The following is a 12743-nucleotide window of genomic DNA, read 5'->3' as shown; positions in this document are numbered from 1 at the left end:
AATGCAATGTTCTCCTCATAGCTGAAGCCTTGTATTTATGTGATTTTAAACACATTAAGGTAATTTACTGAATTGGATGTCTTTATCATTCCATGATTGCTGAACAGATTATTTTTTATACCAAACTAAACAAAGATAGTACTATCTCTTTTTTTGAAAGCATTCAAGAAATGTTGCCTACTTTTGTTAGTATTTAATTTTATTTTTAGCCACTTGCCACAGGTGGATAAATTAATGTTTTATTCATTTTCTTCTTAGTGGAGCTTAGCATATTACCCAGGTAAGGCACTAAAAACCGCATTTTAGTTTTTTGCTCTTAGGAGATGACATGTAGGAGGGATATATAAGAATTCATTAATACTGCATATTAATATATAGGATGACATATATCTATTAACAGATGAAGGATTTTTTACTTAATCCAATGCACCTCAAACATATTTTTCTTTAACACTTTGCTTTATCTCTTCTTTGGAGGCATAACGACATCCGTTAGATACTATTAATCACTAATCTAGAAAAAATACATAATCTTTGCAGACTAAATCTTTCTTAGTTTTGGGGACATTAAGGGCAAGATAAACAAAATTAATGGGCATAATGACCATATTCTTTTCAAATTTTAAATTGGAGCCAATGACCTGGCAGTAGAATGACATTTGGCTGGGTGCGGTGGCTCACGCCTGTAATCCCAGCACTTTGGGAGGCTGAGGCAGGCAGATCACTTGAGGTCAGGAGATCGAGACCATCCTGGCCAACATGGTGAAACCGCGTCTCTACTAAAAATACAAAAATTAGCTGGACATGGTGGCGCATGCCTGTAATCCCAGCTACTTGGGAGGCTGAGGCAGGGGAATCGCTTGAGCCAGGGAGTTGGAGGTTGCAATGAGCTGAGATAGTGCAACTGTACTCTAGCCTGGCGACAGAGTGAGACTCTCTCAAAATAATAATAATAATAATAATTTTAGAGTGGCATTTGTGTGATTTGTGAAATTAATCATATGAATTGTTTTATAAAAATGAATTATAGTTATAAAAACTAAATTTACCGTTAACAGTTTGCCTTCATTGCCTGCATATAATTGTAGAAACAGGAAATAGAACATAGAATCTATGTTGTCACACGTGTTTCTTCACCATAAAATTGATGGGTATTACATGCATACTGGTTTGATTAAGTCTTTTTCTATTATTTTCTCATTCCTTTTAACAAATCTCCGAGTAATTTGTATTATCACATGAAATTTTACATGCTTAATGATCAGAAGTTATTATACTTTTGTGACACTCAAATTACCTTTGTTCACAGGATTTCCTACTGGAGACCAATTTGCACATTTTGTTTATGTCTAGAGTATTAATATTCACACAGCATTTTCTCTGACCTGTATACATTTTTCTCCTTATTCCATTCAATTAGTAAATTGTCATTAAACTATGATTAATGACCTGGAGAGAGACCTTATGTACACATACCATATGTTCTCTAATTTATATTCAAACAAATAATATTTTTTCAACCTAATCCAAGAGAATTATGAAAGAAAATTAATAGACAGCATCAAAACCTCCCTTTGATAAATCTGCCTTTAATAGAACAGTTAAATAAAGCTCCTCTGTAAGACTGTTGCACCAAATCCACACTGCTCTAAGATGAACTTCATTTAAGTACAGGGTACAATTCCTTAGATGCAGATTTCAGTGCTTAATCTGGAAGTAGTGGGTTGGAATCTAGTGGCTGGACACACTGTAGAAAAATACAGACTTCCTTCTGTCTTTGGATCTTACAAAATTTTCATCAGCACACCAGAAGAATTTTGAAATGTTAAAGAGTGAACTTGTAGCAGTGGTAAAAGAAAAAAAGACACAAATTACTTAATTCTTATTGCATATGTATTGTGGGCCAACTAGGCACAATAGTGCTTAGTTCTTTGTGTGTGTTGCCTCATGTAATATTCATAATGTTACCTGTATTATTTCAAGATTATAAACCAGTCTAGAAACTATGAGTGCAAAGATGAACGTATGTGTTTCTATGTCCTTACCAAAAAGGAAAACATTGAATATCCATACAGAATAACTCTCATATCAATGGAAAGATCTAAATTGTTGGGCTAATTATGATCATTCCCCTTTTATAGTCATTGGGAACACATGCTTCATAACTGTTCTAGGTCACTGTCTTTGTTTATTTGTTTTTATGTCTGCCCCGATAGTTCAGTAAATAATGAAGATAAGGAGACATAGCCTCTGTTTTCCTGTCCCTCGTAGTTCAAATGTGTGGCAGTTGGCATATAGATAATTAGAATAATATACGAATAGAGGATCCAAACTTTATCTGATTCTTGACTCATACTCTGTTTTCATAGATGAAGAGTATGAACTGAGTTGATTTCATTATATCATGGTGCAAACTAAGTCACTGTGATTTCCAAGTTACCAAACAGGAAGCACTTGCCAGATTTAATACAAGTATTTCTTTTTTTTTTTTTTTTTTTTTTTTTTTTGAGACAAAGTCTCGCTTTGGTTTCCCAGGCTGGAGTGCAGTGGTGCGATCTCAGCTCACTGCAAGCTCCGCCTCCCAGGTTCACGCCATTCTCCTGCCTCAGCCTCCCGAGTAACTGGGACTACAGGTGCCTGCCACCACACCCGGCTAATTTTTATATTTTTTTAAGTAGAGACAGGGTTTCACCATGTTAGCCAGGATGGTCTTGATCTCCTGACCTCGTGATCCACCCACCTCAGCCTCCCAAAGTGCTGGGATTACAGGCGTGAGCCACCATGCCCAGCCTAATACAAGTATTTCTACTTGGAAATCTCAGCCCATGAGACACTGGCCAATGATTTTGGTAACTAAGTATTTTCTTTCAGTGTGTGTAATGTATATGAATTGTTGAAAGAAGAAAGTTGGCAAACACTATATAATTGTTACAGATCTGTTAGCATACTTCCTTGATTATTAACTTAGGTTTGAAACTAAACTTAGAGCTTCAAAACTCAATGAAGTAAAACACATGTAACAGCTAACAGAAAAATGAACTGCGAAATAAGAGTAAGAGAGAAAAGCCTTGAGAGTTAATAATGCTTTAAATACTTATAAAGTTTCTTTTTAATTAAATTAGCTGTAAATTTGTCATAATTCAATATTGACACCATGGCCCTTCTAAGTTTTACCTTAAAGTTCTTAAATTGAGAAATAATTTTAGTTCAGTCAACTCATGTTATTTTTCACGTTTTATGTATGATTAATTACTAACAAACAATTTTATATGACATCTACAATTCTAATTCAAACCTTGAAATTATAGTTTTTCTAGCTAGTGTTTCCACTGTTTTCCTTTTGTTAATTAATCTAAGAAAAGAACAGGCATTTAATCGTATTTAACTTGTAATGTACTAATGCTTTGTCATCCACTAAATTTACAATATCAGAAAGATTATTGTCACTATGAAACAATACAATTTGGTGCTGCACACATTCTCATGGTATAAAAATTGTCTGTCTCTTTCACACTGTTTTTTTAAAATTGTGGTAAAATGCACATAATATAACATTTGCCGTCAACTCTTATGCATAGTTTAATTGAACATTGTTTGGGGAAAAGAAGCAGGTGAGACAGTGGAGAATAATTTACGTTGAAATTGTAGTTTATCCTGGGATTACTAAGATATTCCTTGCTGAAGTTATGTTTTGAGTCTTCAGTGGAATTTCTAGTCATCATCAACCTGAGAATCATAGGCTAAAATTAATGAACTAACTGTTGGAAAAGAGAGACATTCCTCCCACCAACCTTCCACCTCCCACTAGAGACTTTGATAATGGCGGTTTTTTTTGTTTGTTTGTTTGTTTGTTTTATAACATACCTCTGCTATTGGTGAAATACTCTCTGGTTAATAGCCCAAACCATTCAGTCTCCTGCCTAGATAACCTCCTGTCTCCAGGGTATCTAGGTGCTACCAGACACCTATCTGACTAAAGGGTCATGGTTGTTTAACAGCGAGGAGTAGCCAGCAGCATGCTGGCAAGTTTGGCAGGTGTTACCTCGTGGTAGGGAGCCATATTCAATCAGTATTGAGAAGCAACAGCAGCACATGGGCTGGTCTTACCAGGTGTTATCCAGGTGTTGCCCAGGCATTACCAGGCAATGGTAGGGATGACCCGGTGTTACCCAGGTGTCACGATGGTGCAGAGCCATATTTAGTCATCAGGGAGGAGCAGCAGGCAGCACACAAGCGGGTGTTCCCAGGTATTGTTCAAGTGTAACCCACGTGTTTCCAGATGTTACCAGTAATGAGCCCTGGTTAGGGATCACTGGAGCATCAAGCAGCATGCTGGTGCTGAGCCGCATGATGTTCCTAGTCTCCCTGTAGACTTCTGTTCACCAAAGCTACCACATTTCTTATATTCCTAACCCTGTTGTGACATCAGATAAACAGAAAGTGTCCTCCTTGTTCATCTTCCACTTCCAACGTTGAGGAACCATGGCAGCCCTTCACTGGATGGCCTTTGCATTGGTTTAGGTAGCCTGAATGGTTGTAGCAAACGGAACTTGACATGTACAAGACTTCAAACACGTGTGTACTTGCTTTATACCCATGGAGCAGTTCAAGGCAGCTGTTTCTGGCAGGGTGCTGTCCTCCATATGGGCAGACAGCATTCTGGCGTCTCTCCTCCTGTGGCCCCACCATTCCTTCATTCCCTACAGCTGCGGTGCCACCTACATCCAGCTAATAAAGAAGAACATGGGGGCACCATCCCCCACCATCTGCAAGCCTCGGTCCACAGTGGCACAGAACTTTGCTGATTATGTTCCATTCACAACAACATAGCCACCCCCAGGTAAAAGAGACAGTGAAATTTAACCTGGCTATGCACAGGCATTCCAGGCGAAAATGCATTTTGATAAAAGAAAATGTCACTTTGATAGGAGAAAAGAAAACAAATACATCTATTTTGTTAAACATTCAAGCAGACTTCATGTGTCTTTAACGGAGTAGTAGTTATCATGGAAACCATCTCCCATAAGGATAAAAGGAGGCTTGGTGCAAAAGTTAGGGTTATGGTGATCATCTTTTCAGCCATCTTCTATAAAACAAAAAGAGGGTTAGGGATAGGACTGGGTGGAGGGCTGGGGCTGGTGGGGCTGTCTTGGCCATTCTCTTCCATAGGAAAAGGAGGGCAAGAGCACAGAGAGCATCCTTCCCTTTCTTTCCCTGGGTGGGACAGCTTTTAGAAGTCTCAGCAACTCCTCTGTTCAGTGGCAGAAAAAAGCCATTATCTTCCAATTGCAGCTCCTGTCTTAGGGATGACCGAGTGCTGTCCTGAACCATTTTTTCGTAAGGAAAAATAGGCATTTGATAAATGGCTCTTTCACATTACTCAGGCTTTTTCAATAATGTATTCCTCTAATAAGTCCAGGGCTTCCTATTCTCACTAATGGTTGATTGATTCTGGGCTCAACCAAAATGTCCTCAGCAAGATGCTGTTCAGACCCCAACTATGTCACAGATAACATAGGTGTGGGCTGATTTTTAAAGAAGATTCACATTCTTCTACTGCACAACTCATTGACAATTCCATATTAATAATAAAGGCTGGAAATTATTGAAATATGTTCAATTAGCAGGCTTAGACAACTGTGCTATATAATACCAATAAATATGTTAACATTGTGAGAATTATTAAGTTTTATAGAGCTCTTGCTATTTTGATGAGTATTTATGATATATGAGAAAATAGCCAGATGCAATGGCTCATGCCTGCAATCCCAGTGCTTTGGGAGGCTAAGGGTGGGAGGACTGCTGGAGGCCAGAACTTAATAGCACCCTGGGCAACATAGCAAGACCTCATCTCTACAAAAAATAAAAATTAGTCAGGGATGGTGGTGTGTGTCTGTAGTTCTAGTTACTTGGGAGGCTGAGGCAGGAGGATTGCCTGAGGTTGGGAGTTCAAGGCTTCAGTGAACTATGATTGCACCACTGCACTCCAGCCTGGGGTGACAAAGTGAGACCTTAACTGTAAAAAAAAAAAAATGGAGAAAGAAAAAATTAAAGACCATGATGTGTTATAAGTGTAATGTATATAATCCAAAAAGGGCCCTCAAATTCTACTGAACAGGTTTTGTGACTATTTGTAATCAGTTTTTTTGACAAACATCTTTGACCAAGATAGAATATATGATCTGTGAACGTGGGCGCATATACATGGTGTTTGTCTGTTGCATGCAATATAAAATAATCACTTATGGATTATGTTCCTTTGAGAAATCAGCACAAAATGTCACTTGGGTAGGAGAAAAGAAAACAAATACATGCATTTTGTCAAATATTCAAGCAAAGGTTTGGTGGGGAAAAAATGTTGAACTTCCTTTCAGATGTCTTGGAAATCAGACTTCATGTGTCTTTAATGGAATATTTTTAAAAATTCTTCTTTGACTTAGCCTCTCTTCCCCAAGAAGAGCTACGAATGCCTGACCAGCTGTGAGTTCCTCAAATACATCCTGTTGGTGAAGCAGGGGGACTGTCCGGCTCCTGAGAAAGCCAGTGGATTTGCGGCCGCCTGTGTTGAAAGCTGCGAAGTTGACAATGAGTGCTCTGGGGTGAAGAAATGTTGTTCGAATGGGTGTGGACATACCTGTCAAGTACCCAAGACTCTGTACAAAGGTAAGGGGCAGCACTGGGAGTGTGAAGAGGCGTGCAGTGTCACATGTATCTGTGTGTGCCTAGGGAAGGGTGTCCATCATAGGTGTGAAAAGTCTAAAAAACAGAAAATCTTAAGAAAATTTATTTTATACCACATACGGACATCTTAACATATTCACGGACCCATAAAGATTAGCCATATTAACTCGACTTGGGGCAGAGCAAGTCATTCATATTAATTCTTTTTAATTTGACATATGTGATGGACAGCAACAATTCAGGAACATTTTTGTCTTTTTCTCCAGTCAGACTGATTCAAGTAAGCTCTACTAGGTACACTGGAATAAATTGATTTAAATCCTTAGAAAATAGGCTGGGAGATGAAGCACACTTGAAAAATGCATAAGAAATATACTGATATTGTGCTTTTTCTGCCGATATGACCCAAGAACATTAGTGTCGTTGTGCAGATCTTAAATATTTTCATTAGTGCCTTGAGATTCTAGACAAAGGATTTCCCTTCCTCAAAACATGGAGGTTCAATTTATCAAACAGTTTAGCAAATGCAATAGTTTGCATTCAGAAGCCATTTCTAGAGCACTTAGCTCCTTAATATCAAGTGCTGCTGATCATTTTCTGTAAATGGGACTAAGCTCTTTTAAAGCCAAGATGAATCCATTATATTATGTATAGTTTGGGATACCATCAAAATACACTGTGACATATAACATTTTGTTAATTTTGGGGGTCTCATTGAAGAGTAATATAGAGCAGCAGTCCCCAGCCTTTTTTGGCAATAGGGGCTGGTTTCATGGAAGACAATTTTTCCATGTTGGGGGAGGGGGCAGGGGATGGTTTTTGGATGATTCAAGCACATTACCTTTATTGTGCACTTTATTTCTATTATTATAACGTTGTAATATGTAATGAAATAATTATACAACTCACCATCATGTAGAATTGGTGGGAACCCTGGGCTTGTTTTCCTGCAACTGGATCATCCCATCTGGGGGTGATGGGAGACAGTGACAGATCATCAGGCATTGGATTCTCATAAAGAGCATACAACCTAGATCCCTCCCTTGTGCAGTTCACAATAGGGTTCATGCTTCTATGAGAATCTACAGCTGCTGATGATCTGACAGGAGGTTCAGGTGGTAATGTGAGTGATGAGGAGTGGCTGTAAATACGGATGAAGCTTTGTCCACTCACCCACCACTTACCTCCTGCTGTGTGACCCAGTTCCTAACAGGCCACAGACTGCTACCAGTCAGTGGCCCGGGAGCTGGGGACCCCTAATATAGAGTCAGTCAGTAGGCAGTATTCATTAAAGTACAGAGAGAGTAACAGATGCCTTTCTCTCTCTGTGTCTTTCACACACACATGCCAAATCCATATTGTTTCTAAATACTGGTACTTAAAAAAAAATGTGTATAAAGCAGTATTCACCATCAATGCCAGTTTTGATTTATGTGCTGGCTGCCTCTTTTTGGAAGTCCATGTTACTCTAACACTTACAACAATTCACATCTCCCAGAAGTTAAGTATCTGTCCCATCTTTCTTTAGCTCCCACTTGGGAATACTTTCCTCTGAAATCTATGTAATTCAACCGTTTTTTTTTTCTTTATCGTTGGAAACACACCGTAAGTACTATGTCTTACATTCAAAATAATCGCTGCTTTTCTCTTCTTACCAAGTAATGTTTCTTTAATAGTTTTAAACTTTTATTGTGTTCATGCCTCTTATTTTAAACTATAGCAAGTCACTTTTGCGAATTTAAAACCATCTAACTTTTAAAGCATCTGTTATTATGAAATCTTATCTGTCATTAAAGATAATAGGCTATGTATGAGTAGCATTCACCATAAAAATAGGATGCTTTGGGAATGGTCTTTTTAAACCCTTTTGTAAAACCTATAGTGTTTTAAAGAGATAATATAAATTAAAATATACACTTTTATAAAAGGACTGAAGAGTTAGTATGCATTTCAAATATGCCTGTTTCACTTGAGAATAAGGGGAATATTGTAGAAAGGGCAAGAATAAATGATTAAGTATGCAAGGACACTTTCAATGTAAAACTACGTTTAACGAAACCAGGTGAACTTTTGTTAAAGTACTGAAGTCACTCGTCTACTACAAATTAGCTCTTAACGTAGATTTTTGTGGAGAGACAGAATCAATGGGAATCAACTACAAATAGAATAAACAGACCCTGTTAACCTGACAATGACTTTTGTGTAATGAAGACAGTCAAGTTAATAGATTATTTTGCAAAAAATGATATATATATGTATATATGTATATACACATATATATATATACACACACATATATATGTGTATATATATATGCAGGTAGATATTTTTTCTTGCTTTCTTCAGTAGTCCCTCAAGGAAGGCTGGTTTTCATGTCCTGGGAACTTTGACAGTGCCTCTGAATATGTTAGTGTGTGTAAAAGGAGGGAAAATAGAGCCTGTAGCAACTCCTTCATCATCTTAGCTAATGAGCCATTTGAAGTCCCTTTTGGCATTCCCAACCTGGAGTCCAGCTGCTTCTTCACTCTCAAAAGAGGAGAGGGGGGCTGATGTACACAAGCCCCAGGGAAAGTGTCCGTTCCAACCCATCCCTTGGCTTTGCAAGGAGAAAACCATGTGCCCAGTCAGTGCACAAACCAACCTGCAATCTTAGGATAGTCGTGATCACTGTCTTTCCTACCTCCAAGATGCCTTCTTATTGCCCCAAACAAACTAATGTGAAATAAGATTGCCTCCCTCTCTCTGTCTCTGCTAGGTCTGTGTAGTTGTTTTCCTTAATAAGAGTGGGAGTCATGATGGGTTGAGATTATCTAGTCCTGCTCTCCATTCTCAGCTGCTGAAACTGAGGTTGCAGGCTATGCCTAAGTGATTTGGTAGTAGGTAGCAGAAATAGATCTAACATCTGCTCCCACCTGAGCTAGCTCTCCTGTCATTTTTATTTTGAATGTATGGATCTCTAATGGAAACACTCATTGGGCATGGTTGTGTTATGATATAATAGGCTAACTAAGGCCTGGCACAGTGGCTCACCCCTTTAATCCTGGCAGTTTGGGAGGCTGAGGCAGGAGTTCAAGAGTAGCCTGGGCAAGACGGCAAGATATCCCTATCTCTACAAACATAATAAAATTAGCTAGGCATGGTGGCATGTGCCTGTAGTCATAGCTACTAGGGAGGCTGAGGTGGGAGGATCATTTGAGCACAGGAATTCGAGGTTACAATGAGCCACGATCATGCCACTGCACTCCAGTCCGGGCAACAGAGTGAGACCCTGTCCCAAAATGTATCTAAATCTATTATCTACCTGTCTATCTAATAGGCCAACTAAAAGATTTGTCAATATAGAATATTTTTAATCTAACAAAATTACTACTTTATGAATCGTTTTAGGCTAACGAATAACATGGGATTGTTTTACATTGTAGAGTTGAAGCGTATAAAACTAGATACAGAGTGTGCTATATGGAGAACCAAATTCTATGGGATAAATATTGAAAACCTGAAGTTCCTCATTCATTCATTTTTTATGTATTAAAGTGTTGCATAGTGCTGTTTGGAAATCCGAAATAACATTTTCTTAATATTTTCCCCAGTTTACCTTTATAAGGGGCTGCTGTCACTTGGATGGAGAAGTATTGACACATTTCAGTTGAATACACATTTATGGAGTGCCTACTATTTGCTGTCATCTATAATGGGCATTGGGGTGCAAGGATCCATGTGACACTAACCCCCCCACATGGTCCAGTAGTTTATTACTGAGATTGTCATGCTCACCATACTCTTTAAATGGGCAAATTGTTTTTCTAACCTTTAAATAAATGGACATTTACCAACCTGTGTATATATTTTATTTTATTAATGAATTAATTTTTAAAAATATTTTTAAATTATAAAAACCCATAGATACTTTCTGTTTGGTCTGCTGTGTTTGTGGAAGGGAAGATAGAAAGTACTGGTTTTATAGCTTCAAGAGCTTTTTATACTGGTCACTTGAGTTTTTAAAAGCGATGGGTGTCTTGAAAATATGATTTTGGGCTATGCTGTAAGAACTGCACTTAACTGATGCCTGGAAGTAAGTTAACCTTCATAGACTATAGTTTAAAACAAACATCAGAGATCCTTTCTTTTACTTTTTAAATAAAGTTATTAGCATCAAAATGAAGGCTTGGAAATATTAACATGATTGGAGATGCCTGCTGGTACTAGTTCTATGAAATGCAAAACTTCATATAGTTGTAGAAGTCTACAGGTAGAACACAAATGAGTGCATTTGGGGGCACTTCCTTTCTCCTTTCTATTTCTATTTCCTTTCTAAGTCTATTTTATGGCTTGGTGAGACAATCTTTCCTCCAGAGGGTGATATATTTTACTATTTTGTTGCCAAATCCCACTGCCTCTCTTGGCTTCCAACTGTAGCAAAAATGGTTTGGGCAGGGAGAAAGAAAAGTTAAAAAATTTTACAAACGTAAAGATTCAGACTAATTTGTGACTTATAGTTTCCCTTTGCCATGGATAAACCAAGAATTAATTGTACGTCAGTCTGTTTCTTTTCAAAAAGACCCGATCATAGAGTTGATTTAATATTTCCACAAATAATTAATATATAAAATATTTAAACTTCAGACCTCTGGAAATAGATGTATACAACTTCTCACAAATAAATTTTCAACATTTTGCATCCAGTAGCCCAATGCCTTAATGTGATGTAAATACAAATTCTAGAGTTCTAATTACCTTTATGAGAAATATCAAGTAGTGATTAAATCACTAGAACAATACATCTTGCTACATTTTTATATCATTTAGATTCATGATAAAAATTAATAGTAATAATAAAATCTCACAATGAGTATGCAACTGTAGATTGCTTATCCTAATTGATTTTTCTATCCATATATTTTCAACATTTTTAAAAAGCATTGGGTTTCTGTTCCTTTGATTTCAGCAGAATATTTCTTGCATTTCAAAGAAAAAAACTGGACGTCACATATTGCAGGTTGCCATATGATAACATTTGTAAATTTTTCAACAGAATCATTTAGATTTCAGATGACTAATTTGTTCAAAAACAATTTTAAAGAGAAAAATGCTAATCATTTACATAATAAAAAACACATTGAGAAGAGATCCAGTCTATACATCTGGTTATGCAGTTGGGATGCTGGTTCAGCCAGTGAGGACTGTGCGCACCGGCAGTGAGGGCTGGAGGTCTTGAGGGGGGCTGAGCCCCATCTGCACACAATTACAGTAGAGCGCTGGAGTTACTTCCAATCAAAGGAGCCAACTGACTTTAATGGAAAGCAGATGGACTATTTCTTAACATGCAAATTGCAGGGTCATGCTTCATCATAATTAAAGAGATTTTTAAATGAAGAAATTTGAACTGACATCGCCCTGATGCTCATTACATTTGATTAAGGCTGTTGGTCCTTGAATGCTATTCAAGATTAAAACCTTACAGCGAGGGCACTGGGCTGCTTGGATTGGCTTCTGGTGAGCTCAGGTTACTTCGGAGGCTATTTACTGTAGCTGTATTTACTCTAGAAGATTATACATTGGAAAGCCAAAGAGAAAGGTAGATTCAGAAGTCTCGGAGAATGTGCTCTATGAGTTTGAAGAATTGGTCATCATTTTTTTTACTATGCACCAAGGAATCAAGTAAATCATGAAATGTTCTCTGCGGCTACTCTCTCTCGCCTTATCCCCTTCGGTAGAACTATTCGTCTGGCATATGCAGGCCAACCTTCAATGCAAGAATGATACTAAATGATCACCTTGTTGAGATTGGTTTTTCATCACTCTGAACAAATTTTGGTGGCTTTTTTCTTGACACAAAACATCCAGAGCTGCTTCTATTAAAATCAATTAACTTTGGGATTTCTGTCCGATCAGGAATTGGTCTTTTTTTTTTTCTTTTTAATGGGAAAGTCCTGTGGTCAATGTAATAAAAACGTTCTATCTTGTAAACATTTTGGCATTGCTTTATTTTCTGGTATTTATCTTTTTAAAAAACAGAGTGAATGTACATGTGAGCAATAAGACCATGCTGGAAAAGAGATCTG

General features: G+C 37.6%; 1 protein-coding gene across 3 annotated transcripts in view; it reads left to right on the top strand.

The window, feature by feature from the left end:
• The window catches only part of ANOS1 (anosmin 1), a 203393-nt gene that overhangs the window by 128617 nt on the left and 62033 nt on the right, over window positions 1-12743 (top strand). For all 3 annotated transcript variants that reach the window (XM_055267193.2, XM_055267192.2, XM_055267191.2), the window contains exon 4: window positions 6441-6663. In XM_055267193.2, the coding sequence (XP_055123168.1) occupies window positions 6441-6663 (223 nt within the window). The remainder of the gene's footprint in view (window positions 1-6440; window positions 6664-12743) is intronic.

Source organism: Symphalangus syndactylus, chromosome X, assembly GCF_028878055.3.
Source record: "Symphalangus syndactylus isolate Jambi chromosome X, NHGRI_mSymSyn1-v2.1_pri, whole genome shotgun sequence".
Taxonomy (NCBI): Eukaryota; Metazoa; Chordata; class Mammalia; order Primates; family Hylobatidae; genus Symphalangus; species Symphalangus syndactylus.
Note: the sequence above shows the minus strand (reverse complement) of the source record. Positions and strands in the feature narration are given on the sequence as shown.